The following is a 20380-nucleotide window of genomic DNA, read 5'->3' on the forward strand; positions in this document are numbered from 1 at the left end:
TTACTTATATATACACACACGTACAAACACACAGAATTTACATGCTGCCCATTTCACCCGTAAGGTGGCTCCTGTTATGAGAAACCAGGCAACTCTGATTTATTTGGATAACTACGGTTGAAACTGACTATATTTTAGCACAAGACGGATCAAATCCAATCTGTAGGTGACTTCCTGGCTATTTCTCAGCAGCTGGTCTTCTGCTAGGCATGGATTCAGCTGAGTGAGGATTCTGGGAACTAAATCTAAGCTTGAGTTAAAGGGACCTACTTAATCTGACCCAGGTCTGTTGGATCCCTCCCAAAAACCTCACTGATTGCTGAGCACTCTTTGGCTCAGAAATATTATAAAATCAGTCATTTTCTTTTAAAAAAGACCATCAAACAGCTGTACAACCTTGGCAACTTTAGATGTGTGAATGCATGGCTGGTTGGGGAATTCTGGGAATTGAAGTCCACCACTCATAAAATGGCCACTTTCCTATCCCAGCTCTACTGGGTCAAACTAATTTGCTTTCCCCCTGACGTCCTGGCTTGCTTATTTATTTGATTTGTCAATCGCTTACAAGATAATACGTATAAGTATAAACATAGTTATGAATACATGAAATGGATGCATATAAGAAAAATAAAAATAAAATAGGACAGGGACGGTAGGCTCGTTGGTGCGCTTAGGGGACTCACTTTGCTAAGCTACTATTTGAAACGGAGCTGAGGACTGCAACCTCATTCCTAGCCTTAATATCTCCTTATCCTCCTTTGAAAAATACTCCCAAATACAGCAGCGTAAGGTCCCACCTTGTGGTCTGGGTCGCTCTTCCTCTTTTGCAACTAAAAATGCAAACCTTTGGCGTTGCTCTATGCTCCACCCCATCAGCAGCAATTACTTCCTCCCAATCTGTCTTTCCTTTGCATCTGTCGGAGGGTGCCCCGAGCTGAAGAGCAACACATCCTGCCCAGGGCAGAAAAGCACCGAATTCGGAGCTACAAGATTTCAACAGACGGGGAAATAAGACTGGAGATCAGCAGGCCACAATGGTTAGCTTAAACAATTCCTAATTCTGGGTGGGGCCCTTGCTTCCAATATTGGCTTAGCAGGCTTGCAAAAGTGGTCTTTTAAAATCTATTTTACTGGTCCCTTTGCCATTCAGTCTGTTATTTTTTCAGATCTGGGGGAGGTTTTGGAGGAACCGTTTTTTGGGCATCTCTCAAACTGAAGCCTCAGCAGAAACGGGGCCATAGTGGAAGCTCATGTGAGGGTTGGTAGAAACTCACTTCCTCTGTTGCGGTGTGCTGGATTGAAAGATCAGCATTTCAAAACAAGGGCACTTTGGAACAACCGAGTTTAAAAATTATAACCACGCTGCTGAGCGCCTTGTGAAGATTTAAGCCTGTTTGGTCTTGAAATGGAGAGCCAGAACTCTCTTTTCTCAGGTTTTCAAACAGGGGCTGGAGAAATTCCATTTAGGCATAAAAAGTCCTAGAAACCAAGTTGGCAGATGAGATTAACTGGACTCCTGGTAACCTCGTGATTTGTAATCGGTTCAAAACTCACCTGTGTTTGTGGATGTTGCACCAACAATGTATGGTTTCCACTGCCAAAGACCTAACAGGCCAACATTACAATAGCGTAGTGGCAGTGGAGATGTTGGTCTATGGCCATAAATTAAGATTTGATGGGTTGAACGTAGGCAAATGCCATTACATGGAGCCAACGTGTTCAGAACGAGGATGCAGGCTCCAAAATCCAGTTGAAAAAGATGTGTTTTGTGAAGGATTGAATGTCGTCGTTTTTTTAAAAAATGAGGAACTGCAAAAGCAGAAAGGCATTAGAAAAACATTGCCTACTTGCATAGAATCTGCCAGTCTTGTGCAACCAGTTCCCCCATTCGCCCCTACCCCATGTCGCCATCTGGAAATTGGAAATGTTAATATCAGTTTCCATTATAAGTTTATAGTTACTTCTGAACCTTTAGCTATAGCAAAACGGATGATGGTTTTAAGAAAGCAAGCCTGTTTGGCATATGTCATCTATTCCCATTGGGGTGTTATTGTTGTTTGCTGGATACGAGAGTCTAATTTTTGAAAATGTAGGCAGCCCTTTGCGGTAGGTAATCAAAGCGGGAAGGAGACCCGTGTGGCCTTCAGGAAAGTGAAATGATGCCGGACAGGATAGACCTGAGTGGGAGAGAAATCCAGGTTGCTCTCTCTCTTTTCTCTTTTTAGTCAGACTCCCTGGTCGTGTGTGATGTGGATCCGGCGCTCATCGAGAAACTAAAGAAATTTCGTTTCCAGAAGGAGACTAACAATACAGCTTTAATTAGTGAGTGACTTCCTATGTGTTGCAAGTGAATTTCTCATCCTGTTTTTTTTCTCCTTTGGATGCTCAAGCATTGAGACTTAGCACAATCACAGCTACTCCCCGACTTACAACCATTCCTTTAGTGACTGTTCATAGTTACAACGGCAATGAAAAAAGTGGCCCTTTTTCACACTTATGACCATTGCAGCATCCCCATGGTCACACGATCAAAATTCAGATGCTTGGCAACTGGCATGTACTTGTGATGGTTGCAGTGTCCCGAAGGTTCACGTGATCCCCTCTTGTGACCTCCTGACAAGCAACGTCAATGGGGAGGCCAGGTTCACTGAACCACCTTGTTACTGGCTTAACAGTTGCAATGATTCATTTAACAACAGTGGCAAGAACAGTCATAAAATGGGACAAAACTCATTTAACAAATGTTTCATTTAGCAGCGTACATTTTGGGCTCAGCTGTGGTCATAAGTCGAGGACTACCTGTATTAGGGCAAAACAATAAGCCTGGCCCATACTTTGCACACATTTAGCACTCAGCAGCACTCGTACCTTAATGCATTTCAAGAATTTGTGCTTCCTCGGTGATTGTGCTTGTGTGTGCTCTGCGTGTGTGTGTGCGTTTATGCTTTTAATGAACTCATTGTGCGTCTTTGTGATTGCGTTTTTTTTAACGCAAGAGAACTGCGGCTCTTTAGTTTGAAATGTTGTCAGCATTTCGTGCCCCTTATATTAAAGTGGCTTTGATGTTCATTGAACCTCCGCTGACAGCTGCATAGGCAATCTTTAACATCCGTGAACTTGTCATCACTTTGAATAAAGTGAAGGAGATATGAAAACAGCTCTTGGCTGTAATCCTGTTTACCGTAGATTGCTTCGGCGCTATTAAAGAGTCAGGGTTTCTGTGCCCACCCTTGTCTAGCGGCCATGGTGGAAGGTTTGAGAGGGACAAGGAATGGGCGGGAACTGAGACTGCATGTGTTCTAGGGAACCAGTGGAAGTGAAAAAACGTGTAAATTGGTCTCTCCTCTCTCTGCCATTAGTGAAAGTTGACAAAGACAGACAACTGGTGGTTCTGGAGGAGGAATTTCAGGTAGGCACAACTTTTGTTTCATTCTTATAACTAAAATGAGTGCCGTATTCCCACTAAAGAAGCCCACCCATCTTTTGAATGCATTTAAATACCTATCCATAAGCCCAATCTGTAAATGAAAGCAGCATTATAGAAATAGAACGGAATGGAATAGAACTAGAATTCTTTATTAGCCAAGTGCAGTTGGACACACAAGGAATTTGTCTCTGGTGCTTAAGCTCCTAATATAACAGCAAGTAATAGGTCATAATCATCGTTACAATCATTCATCAAATGATTTAGCCTTAAAACGTATGTTGGTTGAAGAATCAGAGAATTGCCAAACATGGCTTTGCTGCTGAACACATTACAAAGATGAATTAAACTGCAGAGATGACTCATAATATACATTAAACCAGGGATGTCCAACCTTGGCAACTTTAAGACTTGTGGACTTCAATTCTCGGAATTCCCCGGCCATCATGCACTGGCTGGGAATTCTGGGAGTTGAAGTCCACAAGTCTTAAAAGTTGCCAATGTGGACACTCTTGCCTTAAACCAAGCCCTAGAGGGTAGACAAAGCTACATCTTTCCCGTAGTCCTAAATCAATGAAAATGCAGAATGTTTTCTTTTATATCAAATAAGATGCAAATGTTCAGCGTGAGAAGGGCAGCAACTCATGAATAGTTCTCTAGCTGCTTAAGTATAATTCCAGATGCTTAAAAACACTCAATTTTTTAAAGCTAGAAAAACACAGAAATGTGTATTTTGTTATAATGAGGGGAGGTTATAAAGGAACTTTGCCTTGGGGCATAAAAATGAATTAGCTACGTATGAATGAAGATGAATTACGAGCCGGCTCTTTTCCATCTGCACAGTGGAAAGGTAGAAAGGCTATCAAATCCTAAATCATACCCAAGATGGAAGGCTTTTTCACAGAGGGCCCTGCAATCAACGATGCCTTTCCGTTATTCTTTCATTTGCACTCATTCTTTCACGTCTGCGTGCAAGTACATTTATATACGGGCAGAATACACATTCCATTTCCACTCCTCCTGATTTAAGTTCCCAGCCTGTTCTGCCACTGCTTGAATCTGACTGAAGGCAACTTCACTTTTATTTTTTTTTCCCTCCAAAAGGAACTCTTCCATTACACAGTCCAGCCTCCTGGATGTAAATTTTGCTAGAAATTACTGGGCTGGACAAAAAAGCAAATTGAATTTCAAATCAAATTTATTATCTCTGGAGAACAATGTGCTGATGGCATTGTTTGCCTTCCTATTTAATTCAGTATGTTTTACAATCTTCACGCATGTCAGCAAGATGTTCATGATTTGATCTCTGGTTCACTGCTTTTTCGCAACGCACAAAGAGACGGTGGGATTCTGCGGAAAGCTTGGTTTTTATCAGAATGCAAAATCATTTTAATGGTCCTGGGGGAATCCTGACAGCAAAAAGCAGCGCTTAATAATATTAGAGGTAGGATGAGGCAGAAAATAGATGCTTCTAAATAGAATTAACCACTTACTTCCATCTTCTGGGATCCAAATATTAATTGAAGTTCTATCTTGAGATTCCCTCCTGCAATACTCCTCGACTTACGGCCACAATGGAGCCCAAAAGTTTTATTGCTAAGCAAGATAGTTGTTAAGTGAGTTTTTCTTTAACCACGTGTCCATTTTAGGACCTTCGTTGTCCCAGTTGTTAGGTGAATCGCTTCCTTGGGCTCCTCCCCTCAGTTGTCAGACTCTGGGAAGGTCTTATACTGCTCTCTGTTGCTGCCCGCGTCACCCTCCACTTCCAGGCCCCCCTGCACAGAGTTGAGGACGGCCGTGGCTCCGTCTGGGTGGCGAAGGGCCGGTGGGGGCACCTTTCTCAGGGCTGCAAGCAGCCTCGTTCCCTTGAGCTGCCCCGGAGCGGCTTCAGGGCGCATCAGTTCTGCTGCCTCGGAAGGGAGACGGGCAAGGGCCTCGAAAAAGGCAGCTGCTGGTCTTTTTAATCAGAATAGAGCTGGAAGGGACCTCGGAGGTCTTCTAGTCCAGCCCGCTGCTCACGCGGGAGACCCCGTCCCATTTCTGCCTGTCCCTTCTCGAAAGCCTCCAGGGATGGAGCCCCCACGACTCCTGGAGATGATCCACTGGTCGGCTGGGAAATTCCTCCTTGATTGGTTTCCACCCGTGGCTTCTTCTCCTGCCTTGGGGGGCTCTGGAGGAGACTGGAATTCTGCTGTCATGCTGCCCCCCCAGTCCTTCTTTCCTCACGACTCTCGGAGCCCCCTTTTCCCGACCCCCTCCCCCAAGTCAGAGCAGGCGGCCTCCCGAGACTTTCCGATTTGATGCAGGTCGAGTCGGCAGAGCAAGAAGGCTGCTTCCTCCCCTGCGCCCCCCCGCTTCCCTCCGCGGCTCTTAAGAGCTGCAAGCAACCACCAACATTTTATGGCCCGTTTTATTCCACTATCTGGAGTGTCAAGAGGCTCTGCTGAGCCTTTAAACCACCTTGGCATTTTGATGTGAGGCTCGGAACGATGCCTGTCACCTGCTGGGACTTTTCCCGCTGCTTTTAGTCCTTAGCCAGAGCAGCTCCGTTTGAGGGCTGGCCGAAGGCCGCTCTTTGGGTTGGAAGAACCGGACCGGCAGGACCGGCCTGCCGTGGGGGGTTAGTGCAAGGAGGAGGGCGGGGGGGGCACCTCTGAACTTTAGGCACTGTGTATAATAGAAACACAGACTCCTCAGGCCGGGAGGGAGCTTGGAGGTCTTCTAGTCCAGCCCCCTGCTCAAGCAGGAGCCCTTGTGCCAGGGGTGCCCTTGTGCCAGGGGTGCCCAGCCGTGGCAACTTTTAAGACCTGTGGACTTCGACTCCCAGAATGCTTCGCCCAGCACAGCGTTTGTCTGAAATGGTCTAGGGTTTCCTGCCCAAGCAAGGGGTTGGGGTCTCTCCAACCTGGGCCACTTTAAGGCTTGTGGGCTTCAACTCCCAGAATTCAACTTTAAGCCTTGTGAGCTTCAACTCCCAGAGCTCCTCAACCAGCTTTGAGGAAGCTTTGCTGGCTGAGGAATTCTGGGAGTCGAAGCCCACCGGCCTTAAAGTGGCCCAGGTTGGAGACCCCTGGACTAGATGACCTCCAAGGCCCCTCCCAACTCTCTTATTCCGTTATGTGAAAACACTGCAGGGCTCACACTTTAGAAGTGCTTTCCCTGCCTCCAACCCCACAACCCCCCACCCGCCCTTCTCCCCACCTTTCACCCCAGGGGTCAGCTGAGAAACCTCGCCCCTGTGTGTGCGCCGTCCCTGTTACCCTGACGTGACGCCCCTCCTCTCCTCTCTTCCACAGGACATCTCGCCCGAGCAGCTGAGTTGCGAGCTACCCGAGCGCCAGCCCCGATATCCTGACTCTAGTTCCCCCCTCTGTGCCTTCCGGCCTCTGCCTGTCCCTGGACGCTGCTTTCTGTACCTATTTCTCCTGCTTTCAGGGGGGACGAGGGGAAGACTTCCCCCCCCCCCCAGCTAAGGTGTGGCTGATCCGTGGCCTCTCAGGAGGTGGCAGGGTCTGCAGGTTAAAGGGCAGTTGAGGGGGGAGGCCGCTTCAGCCATCCGGAGTTTCTCAGGAATGTCCGGCTGACCACAGCAGAAAACGGGCTGACACTAAACAGTCGGCCTCTGGTCTGACTGAGCTTTCTGCTCTTCCTCAACCCACAGCTGGGGGCTGAATAAATCTGGATGACCAGGTAGTCGGCTGACAATAATTCGTTTAGTGGCTGTTCACTTAGTGGCAGCACTGAGGAAAGTGACTTACGACGGTTTTTCATACGCGTGACCGTTGCTGCATTCGTGTGGTCACGTGATCAAAATTCGGATGCTTGGCCACGGGTTCATACTTACGACGATCGCAGCATCCCAGCGATCCCCTTTTGCGACCTTCTGACCATCCACAGGGGAAGCCAAATTCACTTAACGACCGTGTAACTTAACCGCGGCAGGGATTCTCTTAACAACCAGGGCAAGAAAGGTCGCAACATGGGGCCAAACTGACTTAACAGCTGTCTGGCTTGGCCACCCAAATTTCGGGCTCAATTGGGGTCGCAGGTCGCGGCCTACCTGTGTCGGCGTTCCCCTCTTCCTGGTCACCCAGGAGCCCGGGGTCCAGATCTGTTTGGCCTGCTGGAGCGGGGGGTGTCACTGCTGGGCAGAAGGCAAAGAGTGCCCCCGAGCGAGGTCCATTCCGCGGAGCCTCAGCGTCCAAGCCAGCAGGACGCGGGAATGGCCAGCGTGGCCAGAGGCGGTGGTGCTGCCCGCGTAATGGGGAGAGAACGAAAGCGGCCATAAAGAGGGGAACGCTTCAAAGGAGAAACGGGATCCTTCCCTCCTGGGGGTTGGTTAGGCTGTTAGGGAACGAAGGGCGTTTTCAGCCAGGAAGCCAGTCTGGGCCTCTCCAGGTTCTTTGTCAAGGTCGGGTGGGGCGAGGGACTCCAAACGGAAAAGGGGGCACCCCCCAAAAGGACCCCCTCAGCACGGAACCATGAAAACCCACCAGCCTCGGGGTGGGAGGGGTCTCTCCGTGGAGACTTCCCAGAGTCCCCGTCCTCCTGGCTTCTTGTGAAGCGCCCCGTTGTTTCCTTGACCGTCCCTGTGTGCCCACATTCGTTGTCTACAGCTACAGATACGCGCACGAGGATGGGCGGATCTCTTACCCGCTTTGCTTCATCTTCTCCAGTCCAGCCGGTAAGATCCAGTAACCGTCTCAACCGGGGCACTTAAAGGGGAGCCGGTTTATTCAGCCGGTTTCTTTGAGAAAATGGCTTGATCCCTTCTAGCGGGGGTCTCCAACCTGGGGACTTTAGGGGCACTTCCGCTGCCCTCAGGATAAGCGCTGGAGGTTTCCCAGAAGAGGCTGGACGGGGAGGACGTGGGGTCGGACGGGAAGGCCTCCCGCTCTCTTCCGTCTGAGAGGATGCTGCTGTGGTCCAGCGTCTGGGGGGCTCGAGGTTGTCCAATCTTTGGGGGGACGGGGGGGACACGCGTCCCCCTGGCCCAATAAATCCCCTCTCCTTGAGTGCCCATGAACTACGCCACCCGTTGCAAGGCATTCTGACTCAGATAATGAATGCTAATTGCAAATCAACCACGCTTCCCTCTTCCTTCCACCCAGGGTGCAAGCCGGAACAGCAGATGATGTACGCTGGAAGCAAAAACAGGCTGGTACAGGCAGCTGAGCTCACAAAGGTATTTAATCCTGATTTTATTTTTCTATTATTATTGTTCTTTTTCTTTTTTTTACTGTTTACCGTTCTGCCAATCCTCCTGACTCTTCCGGCTTGAGGGGATTATTTTTTTTTATCATCTCCTTCTTACAGCTGCTGATCCATAGAATATAATGACCAAGATTTTTATTTGTCTTGCTTTTTTTTTTTTTCTTCGCTGCCAATCGTAGCGTCTTCTCGGTGAGTCTCGGTATTGAATTTATTTTCTCCTGCCTTGGATTTCAATTTTGTCGTAGGTGGCGGGCAGCAGAGGCACCTATCCCGTGCTGAATTATTAACGGTGGCGGCCATTCTCTCTCTTGCCAGGTCTTCGAGATCCGGTCCACAGAAGAGCTGACAGAGCAGTGGCTCAAAGAGCGGCTGGCTTTCTTCCGTTAACCGTGGGTCACTCAGAAGACCAAGTTCTCCTTAACCCCCCCACCGGCCTCCGCCAGAGCCTCCCCCCGCCAGCCTCTAGAGACACCACCACAGGGTGCGCAGAGCAGAAGCTGCCTCCCCGTCAGTTTTTTGCTGGTAACCAAAATGTCTGAGAATAAAACTGGCTGGTTCTACTTCTTCTTCTTCGTCTTCTTCTCCTCTGAAAGGTGGCCCTGAACTTGTCGCCTTTGGGCCTGACTGGAGTTTCCAGGATGTGCCCTTTGGCTTGGCTCTCTCTCTAGCCGAGGAAGAGCCTGCGGGTCACTCTCCCTGGCAGCACAGCCGTTCACCACCCGAGGGCACCTTCTGCCCACTGGAAAGCTCCTCCTGGCGAGGTAGAGCGGCCCCCCAGCCCTGCACTGGGGCGACCGGCCTTTCAAAGCCTGTCGGGAGGGGTAAGGGGGCCGTTTTTCACAGCTGCCTTCCAGGCTCAATTCTCTCAGCAGACCAGTCAGGTGGCCCCAGAACTGTGCTGAAGAGCCACTCGGGCAGGGAAGGGGCCCTTAAGCAGAAGAGACTCTGGTAGCTCAGGTGTGAACTGGGGGGTCCTGGGGGGTCCCTGAGATGGTTGGTTTCCTTGCAGACGCTTCATGACCCAGGTAGATAACATTATCAGTGATAGAACAGGGTGGGTTTGCAGAGAAGAAAGGGAGGAGGAAGAGGACTGTGGTGTCCTGGGTGGTCCCTGAGCTTGGTGGTTTCCTTGCAGATGTTTCATGACCCAACTAGGTAACATCATCAGGGAAGGAAGGAAGGAAGGAAGGAAGGAAGGAAGGAAGGAAGGAAGGAAGACAAGGGGGTCTTGGGCACTCTGAGCTTTGGTGGTTTTCTTGCAGATGTTTCATGACCCAACTAGGTAACATCACCAGTGCTAGAAGGGAGCGGGGTTACTGGAGAGGGGGAGGAGGAGACAACAGCGGTGGGGTCCTGGCTGCTCTCAGCTTGGTTGTTTACTTGCAGATGTCAAAGCCGCCAAGCTGGAGAAACGCTGGTTTATAGAGATTAACCTTGATGGCTGAACTTAAACATGCATTTGTTCTGACGGAAAATCTATAGGTTTCTTGCAAGGTTTTGCAGACGTTCTTGTCCTGTGGAAGGAAGTTGGGAAAAAATAAAAAAGTGAAAGAAAGTTTGAGAAGGAAGATTTTACGCAGCATCCTTGGCTGGCGAGGTTATTAAAGTCTAGCAGTTTGATTACTTCCTCCAAAAGGCTGGAGATAGATTGTCGCTGGCAGAAAAATGCTGCATTTTACAGATCTATCATCCTTCTGGCATATTCCCTGAGGGACGGCGGGATCCGGGTGGGGGAGGGGAGGCTCATCACTGCTTCCTTTATTGAGAGGGTCGCTTTCAATCTCCCCGCCAGTTTAATCGGAGGAGCGATTATCACAACGGCCTGGCCTGGAAATTGGTTTGGCGGATTGGAAGGACCAAGAGGAGCTGCCCTGGGGAAGCGGTGCCCCCTCCCTCCCTCCCCCAAGGGCAGGGGGTCTCCGGCCATGGAGGGGGGGGATCCTGACTTTTCCCCCTGGGCCCAGCTGAGAGACCCTTGCACCAAAGGGGTCGGGGAGTCTGCAATGCCAGTGCCGGGCAGCAGAGGGCGCAGAGCAGTTGTCCTTGGATTTCAGGGAGGGGAGGCTGTGTACAGACAGTCCTTGACTTATGACCACCATTGAACCCAAAATCTATTCTGCCAAGTGAGTTCTGCCCCGTTTCAGAACCTTTCTGGCCGCACTTGTTAAGCAGATCCTGGCAGCCATGAAGTTAGTTGCAGTCGTTAACTTTGAACAGTCACTAAAGGAAAGGTTATAAGCAGGGGGGGGATTCCTCCAGTTCGCACCTATTCGCTAGAACCGGTTGTTAACCTGCTAAGCAGTTGGGAGAAATTACTGGTCTAACCCTGTAAGGAAGGCAGGAAGGAAACATTCTGGTGTTGCTTACAGAAACTGCCTCTCCGTTAACCCTTATTACATTCTTGGCAGGATTGGACTTCCTGTCTCTGGAACTTCTCTGGAGTTTATTTCCCTCCTTTGCTGGTACTTTGCTTGTGTGGAGTGACCATTCAAAGTTACAATGGCACTGAAAAAAGTGACTTATGACCGTTTTTCACACTTACGACTGTTGCAGCATCCCCACGGTCATGAGAGGCCAGGCAAGGCTATGTGTGCCTTTATGTGAGTGATGTTGAGTTGGCCACGCCCAGCCAGTCACATGACCACCAAGCCATGTCCACCCCAGTCATATGACCACCAAGCCACGCCCACCAACTAAGCCATGCCCACAGAACCGGTTGTTAAAAAAATTGAATCCCACCCCTGGTTATAAGTTGAGGATTGCCTGTGCGGTATTTTGGTGGCCACGGCGATGGTTTTTGAACATGGAGGAAGAAGGAAGGAGTGGCCTACTTGCACCTGCGCAGTGGTTTCTGCCTAGAAGAGCCAGGGGTCGTCCCCCCCGTGCCCCTCCACCACAGGGCAGGCTGAGGGGCCCCCAGGAACGGAGGATCCAAATGTTCCTTGCCCCAGCTGGTTCTGGGCCCTCCTGAAAAGGTGGAGGGGGCTAAAGTAGAAACCCGGAGGGAGGTGAGGGGTCCGTCCCACGTTGCACGTCTCCAAGGGCCTTTTGGGCCACCTGGCAACGAGGCCAGAGGGTGCCCAGGCCGGGAGGGACATGCCAAGTGCCTGCCCTGGTTCAGAGTCAACCCTCGCGGGACACGTTTCGGCTTAACTCCTCCGTCTCCATCCTCGGCTAAAAAAACCACCCCAATTAATTCATCCAATTGGAGGTGGTCCTTGACTTACAACCCTCCCCCCTCCCTTTCCCCTCCCTCCCTCCCCTTTCCTCCCCTTTCCTCCCCATCTCCTTCCTTCCTTTCCTCCCTCCCGCCAGACAAGGGCCAAGAGAGGCCATCCCCGGAGCGCTGGTGGCCAGAGGTGAGCCTGGACATGGGCTTCAGAACCCCCTGGGTGAAACCCGCCTCCCTCCCCCCTTCCCCTTCCCTGTTTCAAAGTCCTGGATGCCACATCTCCATGGAAACCAGCCAGGTTTTGAGGATGGCCAAAGCCACAGCACAAGGCGCTCATCCTTCCCAATGGCCGCCCTTCCTCGGAGGGGGCCCTTTCTTGGGGGGGGGGCTCACAAACACAGACCCTGGCAAATAGGAACGGGGCTCGGGGCAGCTCCCCCGGGCAAGCCCAGCCCTGCATGCTCCCTCCCCAATTGCCCACCTTCCTCAGCCCCCCTCGCCATCTTACTATCCCTCAAATGTGGCCTTCTCTCCCTCGGGCCCCTCCGTGGAGCGCTCCTTTCCCTGGGCGCTGCTCGTTTAAATAGAGCCACGCACCCTTGCCTGCCTCTCACGGGGAGCCGTCCCCTGTCCACCTTTGCCAGTCCACAAAGCTAAAAAAGGTGGTGGACCGCTGCCCTGCATCCTTCCAGACATGGCTGTCCGCTCTCTACTTAACAACCTGTAGTGTTGGAGCAGCCACAACCTCTGGAGCAGGGGTCTCCAACCTTGGCCACTTTAAGACTTATGGACTTCAACTCCCAGAATTCAGCTTTGCTGCAGGGGTGGGATTCAACATTTTTAACAACCGGTTCTGAGGGCGTGGCTTAGGCGGTCATGTGACTGGGTGGACATGGCTTGGTGGTCATGTTATTGGCTGGGTGTGGCCAACTCAATATCACTCACATCGAGGCACGCCTCTCCTTGCCGGGCCTCTCATGACTGTGGGGATGCTGTAACAGTCGTAAGCGTGAAAAATGGTCATAAGTCACTTTTTTCAGTGCCATTGTAACTTTGAAGGGTCACTCCACACAAGCAAAGGACCAGCAAAGGAAGGGGAAAAAACTCCAGAGAAGTTCCTGAGACAGGAAGTCTAGTCCTGCCAAGAATGTAATAAGGGTTAACGGAGAGGCAGTTTCTGTAAGCAACACCAGAATGTTTCCTTCCTGCCTTCCTTACAGGATTAGCCCAGGAATTTCTCCTAATAACCGGTTCTCCAAACTGCTTAGAATGTTAACAACCGGTTCTAACAAATAGGTGTGAACTGGACGAATCCCACCCCTGCTTTGCTGGCTGAGGAACTCTGGGAGTTGAAGTCCACAAGTCTTAAAGTGTCCAAGGTTGGAGACCCCTGCTCTGAAGGGAAGCCGTCTTACAACTTCCGTCAGAACTGGATCAGAGCTGTGAGAAATTGTAGAGACTATTTGCAGCTGGGCTTCTAGGCCGCCTCTTGCATAACTCCCAGGCAGCCTCAAGCTGGTCATAAAACCTTGCTTGACGCCCTGCTGAATGGCTGGCTGGCCAGCCGGCCGGCCTTGGCACTGGCGCGGATGCCCGTGGGCGTCCCTGGTGCCAGCTCAACCCTGATTATCTGAAAGAGAGAGAATGGGGAGCGGCTCAGGCTTCTCACAAGATGCCCTATTTCCTAGAGAAGCAGGCCGGGCTCTTGTTGCTCCGAGAAAACACGATTTCTTTCTTTCTGGGTCAGGGTCTGTGCGAATAACAATCCAACTCCTCCAAGGGGGAGAGAGAGAGAGAGAAACCTTCGCCTGCCATGCAATGTGGGAGTCGGTGGCATGATTCAGACTGCTACATCCCAGCCCGATTCCTCTTCCTGGAAGGGAGGGGCCTGCAGGCGGATGAGCCCTCCCCACTTAGCCGGGAAGGGAGGAGTGAAGACCCTCAAGTGTGACAGACCCTCTTCTCCCTGCATGCTCCATCATGGCAGTCTGGATGCACCAGCTGGGCACGTACAAATAACTTGGGGGCAGAGGGGTCACACCACAGGCTTCATCAGTACCAAGCGAGTATTCTCCAAGAAACATCTGCTGTGGGGTCTCGGCGAAGGTTGGGAAGAAGGTCCATCAGTGCAGGGGAACTCCCAGAATTCCCCAGGCAGCTTTGCTTAAGAGAACCGCCACGGAGAGCCAGCAAGGACGTCATCTGGTTGCCATTTCTGACTTCCCGCCGGCTTCCCCAATGACTTTGCTGGCAGGAAGGTCGCAAATGGCCCTCCCGTGACTGCGGGGATGGCGCAACCCTCGTCAGCGTGAGGATTGTTTTGCTCAGTGTCATGGTAAGTTGGAAGAGTTGCCGAACGAATGGTCACTAAGTGAGGACCCCACGGCACAACATAGGAGACCAAATCCCTCAGGACTAGAGTCATCCCTTGGGACATCCGTGACCCGGAGGACGGAGGATCTCCATAGACGGGGAAACCATCGCCTCCACCGTGACTGGGCAATGGCTGCAAGTGGCATCCTGGGAATTGGTCTCTCCCCATTGGCACCCAACCAACGGAACAGAAGTTGCCCTAGGAACTTACCTCGTAGACCCTGCAAAATCCAGCGGGCGAGGCGTCTGGGGCTTCTCCAGGCAGAGCTCTCCTTGCTGCCTCCTTTCCTTTTTTTGTGCCTTCTGGGCTCCTTTCCTGCTCCCCCCATCCCCCACCGCAAGAAACTTGCAGTCACAAAAACGCTCGAAGCGGGAAGCCCATCCCCCCAAAGCAGCAGGATGACGGCTATCCCACCAGGTCCTGACGTGAGAAATCGGGTGTGAGTAACGATGCCGTGTGTGAGTGTGCGGACACACTCATGCACACGCAGAGCGCATCATTCTGCCATTGTCACCACTGACCATGAATGCCAGTGGAAGGTCCTTTGAAGTCCCTCCTGCGGAGCCCACTTCCCAGCTTCCAGAGTCCTATTTTTAATTAAAGACTCATTAAGTCTACGATGAACAACCGAGTATTGATTCATACCGTTAATAATAATTAAGGTCATTGAACATTTTCGGCGCTTGGGGTGGTATTTCTTTTAAATTTAGACTCTCTTACTCGATGTGGAGTCCTCCATCTCCGAATTTATTCCCCAATTGTGGTGAGGGAGAGTGGCTGGCTTGGGGTCCTCCAGAAGGTCCCGGAATCTCTCCAGTCCAAATCGAAAGAGGATGTTCTCGGAAGGGAGAGACTTGGGCACAGGCTGGCACCGCAGGAGCTTTCCACAAGAGAGGGCCTGCTGTGGAGCATCTGCCAGGCCTACCTCACCTCCATCGGTGTCCTCCCCTCGTTTGCTTCCCCACCCTCCAAAGAAGAAGGGCTGAAGAACCATCGAGTCAAGTTCCTTGTTACGCAACCTCATCAGCTGCGAGACTTGCGGACTTCAACTCCTAGAATTCTCCAGCCAGCTTTGCTGAGAAGCGTCCAGAGTTCAGGTCTGACGTGTTATCTTCAGCCTTAAACTTGGCACGGTGGAGAAAAACTGGTCTAAGTAAGTCCAGTTGCCCAGATGTTCCTCCTGAAGAGACCTTATCATCCTCTAAAGCAGGGGTGTCCAACCTTGGCAACTTTAAGACTTGTGGACTTCAACTCCCAGAATTCCTCAGCTGGCTGAGGAATTCTGGGAGTTGAAGTCCACAAGTCTTAAAGTTGCCAAGGTTGGACACCCCTGATCTAAAGCTTCCAGAACTGGGGTGTGCAGCATATCGTGGTTATGGTTTTGTTTTGGGGTAATAACGTTTCTAGGAAGGGTAGGAGCCCGTGGTCTGTTCCTGGAGCCCTCCGTGGCTGGGAACGTCTCCCGACTGGAATGACCTTTGGGTTCTAGAGTCCATCTTGGTGTCGGCCACCTCCCGTCAAGGACAAGGGAGGACAGGCGTGGCACCTCATCCTTCCACATCCTTCCACGTTCCTGGCTGGAGCCACTTTTCCAAGAACTTTTCCTCCAACCCCACATCCAGGGTGGGAGGCTGTCCTTGGCCCACCCGCCACCCCCAACCGTCTGCGGTTCTTGTGCTTGGCCCGGAGTGACAAGCTCCTGGTGCAAAAGTCGCGGAGGGCCCTGGGTGCTCTGCCTGGTGGGAAAGGTCAGCAAGATCAGCTGCTGCTCTGGCACACGGTGATGGATGAGGCCAGCGAGGCATGAGCTGACCTTAGCAGAAACAGCTTGATGGGAGCGGGAGCGGGAGAAACGGCAGCCCACCTGAGCAGGTCCTGCTGGCAGACAAGCCTCCTTTAAGCGGCGTTCTTCATAACCTACTTTGCAGTAACCTACAATTGCAACTGGATTGAAACAAAATGGACTTATGTCTGGTCCTTGGGTTTATGACCATCACGGCTACGTGGTCCCCATGCAGGGGATTGGAAAGCCGCCTGCATTTACAACGGCTGCAGTTTCCCAGGGTGACACGAAAGCCGACGTTCCTGGGGGGCGGGCTTCTGACAAGCCAAGTTAATGAGGGGAAGCCGGATTCACTTAATGGCCGTGGGGGAAGGGAAGGTCATAATATCAGGCATGACTCGACAACCACTTTGCTTCTCCACAAATGTTGGCTCCAATTGTGGTGTGGAAAGATAATCTCCTCGGCGGTCAGAAGAGATTCCAGGGGACTGACTCCGTGGCTGGGGATGATGGGTGATAGACCAACTGTTCCATTGTGTTGAGCGTAGCCCTTCCCCTCCCTCTGCCTGGCCCGGGGCCACGCTGGGCCTCTGACCCTGTTAGTGGCCATCCTTCGCCGTGGTCCCGTGATGAAAATCCGGATGCCTGGTTCATATTTACGACGGTTTGCAACGTCCCTGGGGGGGTCACGTGATCCCCTTTTGCGGCCTCCTGACAAGCCAAGCCAGTGGGGCAGCCGGGTTCCCGTTACAATTGTGAGACTAACTTAGCGGTGATTTCCTTAACAGCCGTGGCACAAAAGGTCGTAAAATGGGGCGAACTCACTTGAGGCGTGTCTCACTGAGCGACATAAACTGTTGTGCTCAGTTGTGGTTGGACGTCAAGGAGTCCCTGTAGGCTGCCTCTGAAACTGGTGCCTTCCTCCTCGTCTGGGCCAGGAGAGCTACATTTGCTGTGTGTCTGTGTGTGTGTGTGTGGTTGTTGTGACCCTCAAAACCTCACAGCTGCCTCTGCTTGGACTGCTCGCCCTGGAGCAAGAACCCGCCGGGTGAAACGCTATTGATCGGCTGCCGGACGTCTCCTTTCCTCAAGGAGAAAGGACGACAAAAGGAAGGAAGGAAGCGGGTGGAGTGGGATTCTTCCCTGGCCTCCACACCAATGCACCAGGTCCTCTGGACTGTGGAATTGCAACCGCCCTTCAGGCAGCGGCTGTGGGGGGCGTGGGGGGTGGGGGGCTCAGGGGCTACATTCCCACCAGGAGGCTTTGCCCATCTGGGCTAGTGGAGCTTCCAGTGTTTTGAGAAAACCGGGGGATTCAAACATTGCAGAGGGGACAATTCTCCAGGGGGGGCACAGGGGGGGGCGGGGGGGGCTCTGTCCTTTTGCAGCCCCTGAAGTTTGGAATAGCACACACACACATACACACACACACACACACACACACACGCACTGAACCCCCCCTGTGGTTTTCCAGGAGCGCTTAGAAACCTGGCTGTCCTCCCGGCCTTTGACTGAGTGATGGATGTGTTTATTTGAGACACTGAAGCGGCCACCGAGCTCGGCCAAAGTCACTCCGGGCAGCATGTCACCAAGTCAGCCGCCAACACGGAAGGGAAACCTGAGGCATTAAAAGAAGCCAAACGATGAAGATGGAAACCACGGAGAGGGAAGGCTGCTCAGAAGTCTGGAGGGGCCTCCGAAGACCCCCCTGGGGGTGTTTCTGTACGGCCGTTTGTTTTGCCTGGACATTTATGGCTTCTGTTCCTGATTTGTCTTTTATTATATTATATCAGTCTCAGTGTCTAGAGTTGTTGTAGAGTTGCTGGGGGCGGGGGGGGCTTGAATATAATAAAAGAAGGAAGAGAAGGGAAGGAAGGAAGGAAGGAAGGAAGGAAGGAGAGGGGAGGGGAAGAAAGGAGAGGAAAAGAAGGGAAGGGAAGGGAAGAAGGAAAGAAAATGGAAGAGGAAAGAGGAAAGGAAGAGGAAAAGGAAAGAGGAAGAGGAAAGGAAGAAAGGAAAGAAGGGAAGGGAAGGAAAGGAAAGGACGAAAAGGAAAACCAGCTGCTTGTTTGGGCTTTCGGCAGGAGACCAGATCAGTAGCAGAATATTTTCCCCTTGGCTTAACTCTCCCAATTGGTGCAGCGTTGCTGGAGGGTTGTGCCAGCTCCTTTCTCAGCAGCCTCCTTTGGTCAGGATTCCCCGCCAGAAGCTGCACCTCTCTGCTTCGGAGAAAGACGGCCACGCCAGCCAGCCTCTTCTTCTTCTGCCCAAGATGAGCTGCACACCTGAGACTCCCGGGTGATAAAGTCACCAATTATAGCCAAGCCGTGCAGCACGGGCAGAATGGTCCGCCGGGCCTTGGTCTTCCTGCGGGCCGTTGGGACGCCTCCCGGACATGGCCTTGAGCATCAGACAAAACGCTCGCCTGAGGACAAAGACCGCGGAAGCAGCCGGCAAGGGAGGCCGAGGCACACACACACACCCCTCCACACGGAGAACAAAGCGGGCCTCCAAAATGGGAGAAGGAGCTATAAGGAGCTATGAGAAGAGCTATAAAGGCGCCAAAGGGATCAGGGAGACAAATTAGACCAGGAGAAGCCGAAGGGATTTGGGCAGCCTCGGGAGGGAAAGGCAGGAGATTAAGGGATGATTTAAGGTGGAAAGCCGTCCAATACTTCAAGCCATCAGGAAGAAAGCGGAGAAGATATTGGGAAGGCAGGGAGCCCCGGCGTAGCTTCGGGTTGACGAGCTGAGGAATCACCTGGTTGGGACCCCTAACTGTGGAGGGGTCCCCCAAAGGATCTGCTGATTGACCCGGCAGGGATCTGCTGTGGCCTCGGAGAGGCTCCTCCGGAGGTCGTAGGGGCTCCATAAGAAGAGATTGGATAACCTTTGGTCTGCAACGGGGGAGGATAAGGGGGTCCTTGTGGACTTCAACTCCCAGAATTCCCCAGCCAGCTCTGCTGTTTAAGGTCTCCTGCTTGAGCAGGGGTTGGACTAGAAGACCTTCAAGGTCCCTTCCAGGGTAATTCTGTTTTTCCTGGAGGCCGGAAGGAGGCCCTTGACAGCCATCTCTGTGGTTGCTTTCTGGTCACTGACCCGTGGCGAATGCAGGGACCATATTCCCTGCAGCCGTCCCATCTACACTCCACGAAAAGGGGGGTGCCCAGCTGAACCGCCCCTCCTGCCAGCCCACCAGCGAGCAGCTTCCCCTTCATTCTCCACCCTTTCCCCACTCGGATCCCCTGTTGCACAGCTACTCCGGAGACGCGGCACTCCATTCCCGATGATTAATGCACTCAGTCCCAAAGACACCGACTGCGCGCTGTACGGAGGGCCCAGTCGATGTGATTGATGAGTGCGCACTGCACTGATAGGGGAGAGGAGCGGGGGGAGTTTGGGGAAGGAAGATCGTCCAGCCATCCGCCAGCAGCAGCTTGCTCAGGAAACGGGAGCACACCCTCAGCCCCACCCCGAAAGTTGCACCTGGGGGCAAGCAGCCACAGCCGGGGGCATCGCCAAGATTTTAGTGCATGGAACGACCTCTCAGCCAGGAGTGTCCAGCCTTGAGCCCTGTCGACATCAGCTGGACTCCGGAAAGAGTGCAGAGAAGAGCAACCAGAATGAGGAGGGGGCTGGAGACTGAAACATACGATGAACTGGGCCTGGCTGGTAGTCTAGTGAAGAGGAGGACTAGGGGTGACAGGAGAGCACTTTTCCAATATTTGAGGGGCTCCTACAAAGACGGGGTGGGGGGGTGTCGAATTGTTTTCCTAAAGCACCAGAAGGCAAGACAGTGGATGGGACTAACCAAGGAGAGAACCAACCTAAAACTAAGGAGAAGGGACCTTGGAGGTCTTCTAGTCCGCCCCCCTGCTCAACAGGAGACCCTCTACCATGTCAGACCAATGGCTGTCCAGTCTCTTCTTGAAGACCCCCCTCAATGTTGGAGCACCCACAACTTGCTGGAGGGAAGTCAGATTAAATTTCCCCTTCGTCCCAGGTTGCTTCTCTCCTTGGTTAATTTCCACCAGTTGCTTCTTGTCCTGCCTTCTCGGGGGCTTTGAAGGATAGGTGGACCCCCCACCTCCTTTGGGGCAGCCCCTCAGGTACTGCCAGGGAGCGCCTGGCGGGAACCCCGGAGTGCTTCCGGCTGTCGGGTCCAAGCCAGGCCTCAGGGGGGCGATTGGACGGAGCTCCTGGCCGAGAGATCGGTGGGCAGAGGGAAGCTCTCTGGCTGAATGGCTTTCCAGCCCCAGCCATCAGCCCCGTTCTGTTGGTGCACAGGGTGCCTCCCAGGCAAACGCCGCCTCCCACAAGGACCCCTGGTGCCCAGCGTATAATTACCGATCTAACGAGGGAGCAATTATGCAGGGTGCACATCCCTCCCTCCCTCCCTCCCTCTCTAAGAAA

The 20380-nt window shown here is 52.3% G+C and overlaps 1 protein-coding gene across 1 annotated transcript; it reads left to right on the plus strand.

The window, feature by feature from the left end:
- Positions 1 to 880: 880 nt before the first annotated feature.
- Positions 881 to 9198, plus strand: GMFG (glia maturation factor gamma). Its single transcript, XM_026722854.2, has 7 exons — positions 881 to 1037; positions 2226 to 2322; positions 3360 to 3409; positions 6721 to 6770; positions 8026 to 8108; positions 8536 to 8609; positions 8954 to 9198. Exons 1-7 carry the CDS (start codon positions 1035 to 1037, stop codon positions 9023 to 9025), a joined length of 429 nt encoding a protein of 142 aa, XP_026578639.1. The 5' UTR covers positions 881 to 1034; the 3' UTR covers positions 9026 to 9198.
- The last annotated feature ends 11182 nt before the right edge of the window (positions 9199 to 20380 follow it).

The sequence above is a fragment of the Pseudonaja textilis genome, chromosome 10, assembly GCF_049901715.1.
Source record: "Pseudonaja textilis isolate UNSWEBS1 chromosome 10, rPseTex1.2, whole genome shotgun sequence".
In the NCBI taxonomy this organism is placed as follows: Eukaryota; Metazoa; Chordata; class Lepidosauria; order Squamata; family Elapidae; genus Pseudonaja; species Pseudonaja textilis.

What these genes read in the sequence shown, in the direction of transcription:
- GMFG (XM_026722854.2), top strand. An exon ending in CTACCCGAGCGCCAGCCCCG is followed by an intron (nt 6,771 to 8,025) that starts ATATCCTGACTC and finishes CTGTGTGCCCAC; the next exon opens with ATTCGTTGTCTACAGCTACA. An exon ending in CATCTTCTCCAGTCCAGCCG is followed by an intron (nt 8,109 to 8,535) that starts GTAAGATCCAGT and finishes CCTTCCACCCAG; the next exon opens with GGTGCAAGCCGGAACAGCAG.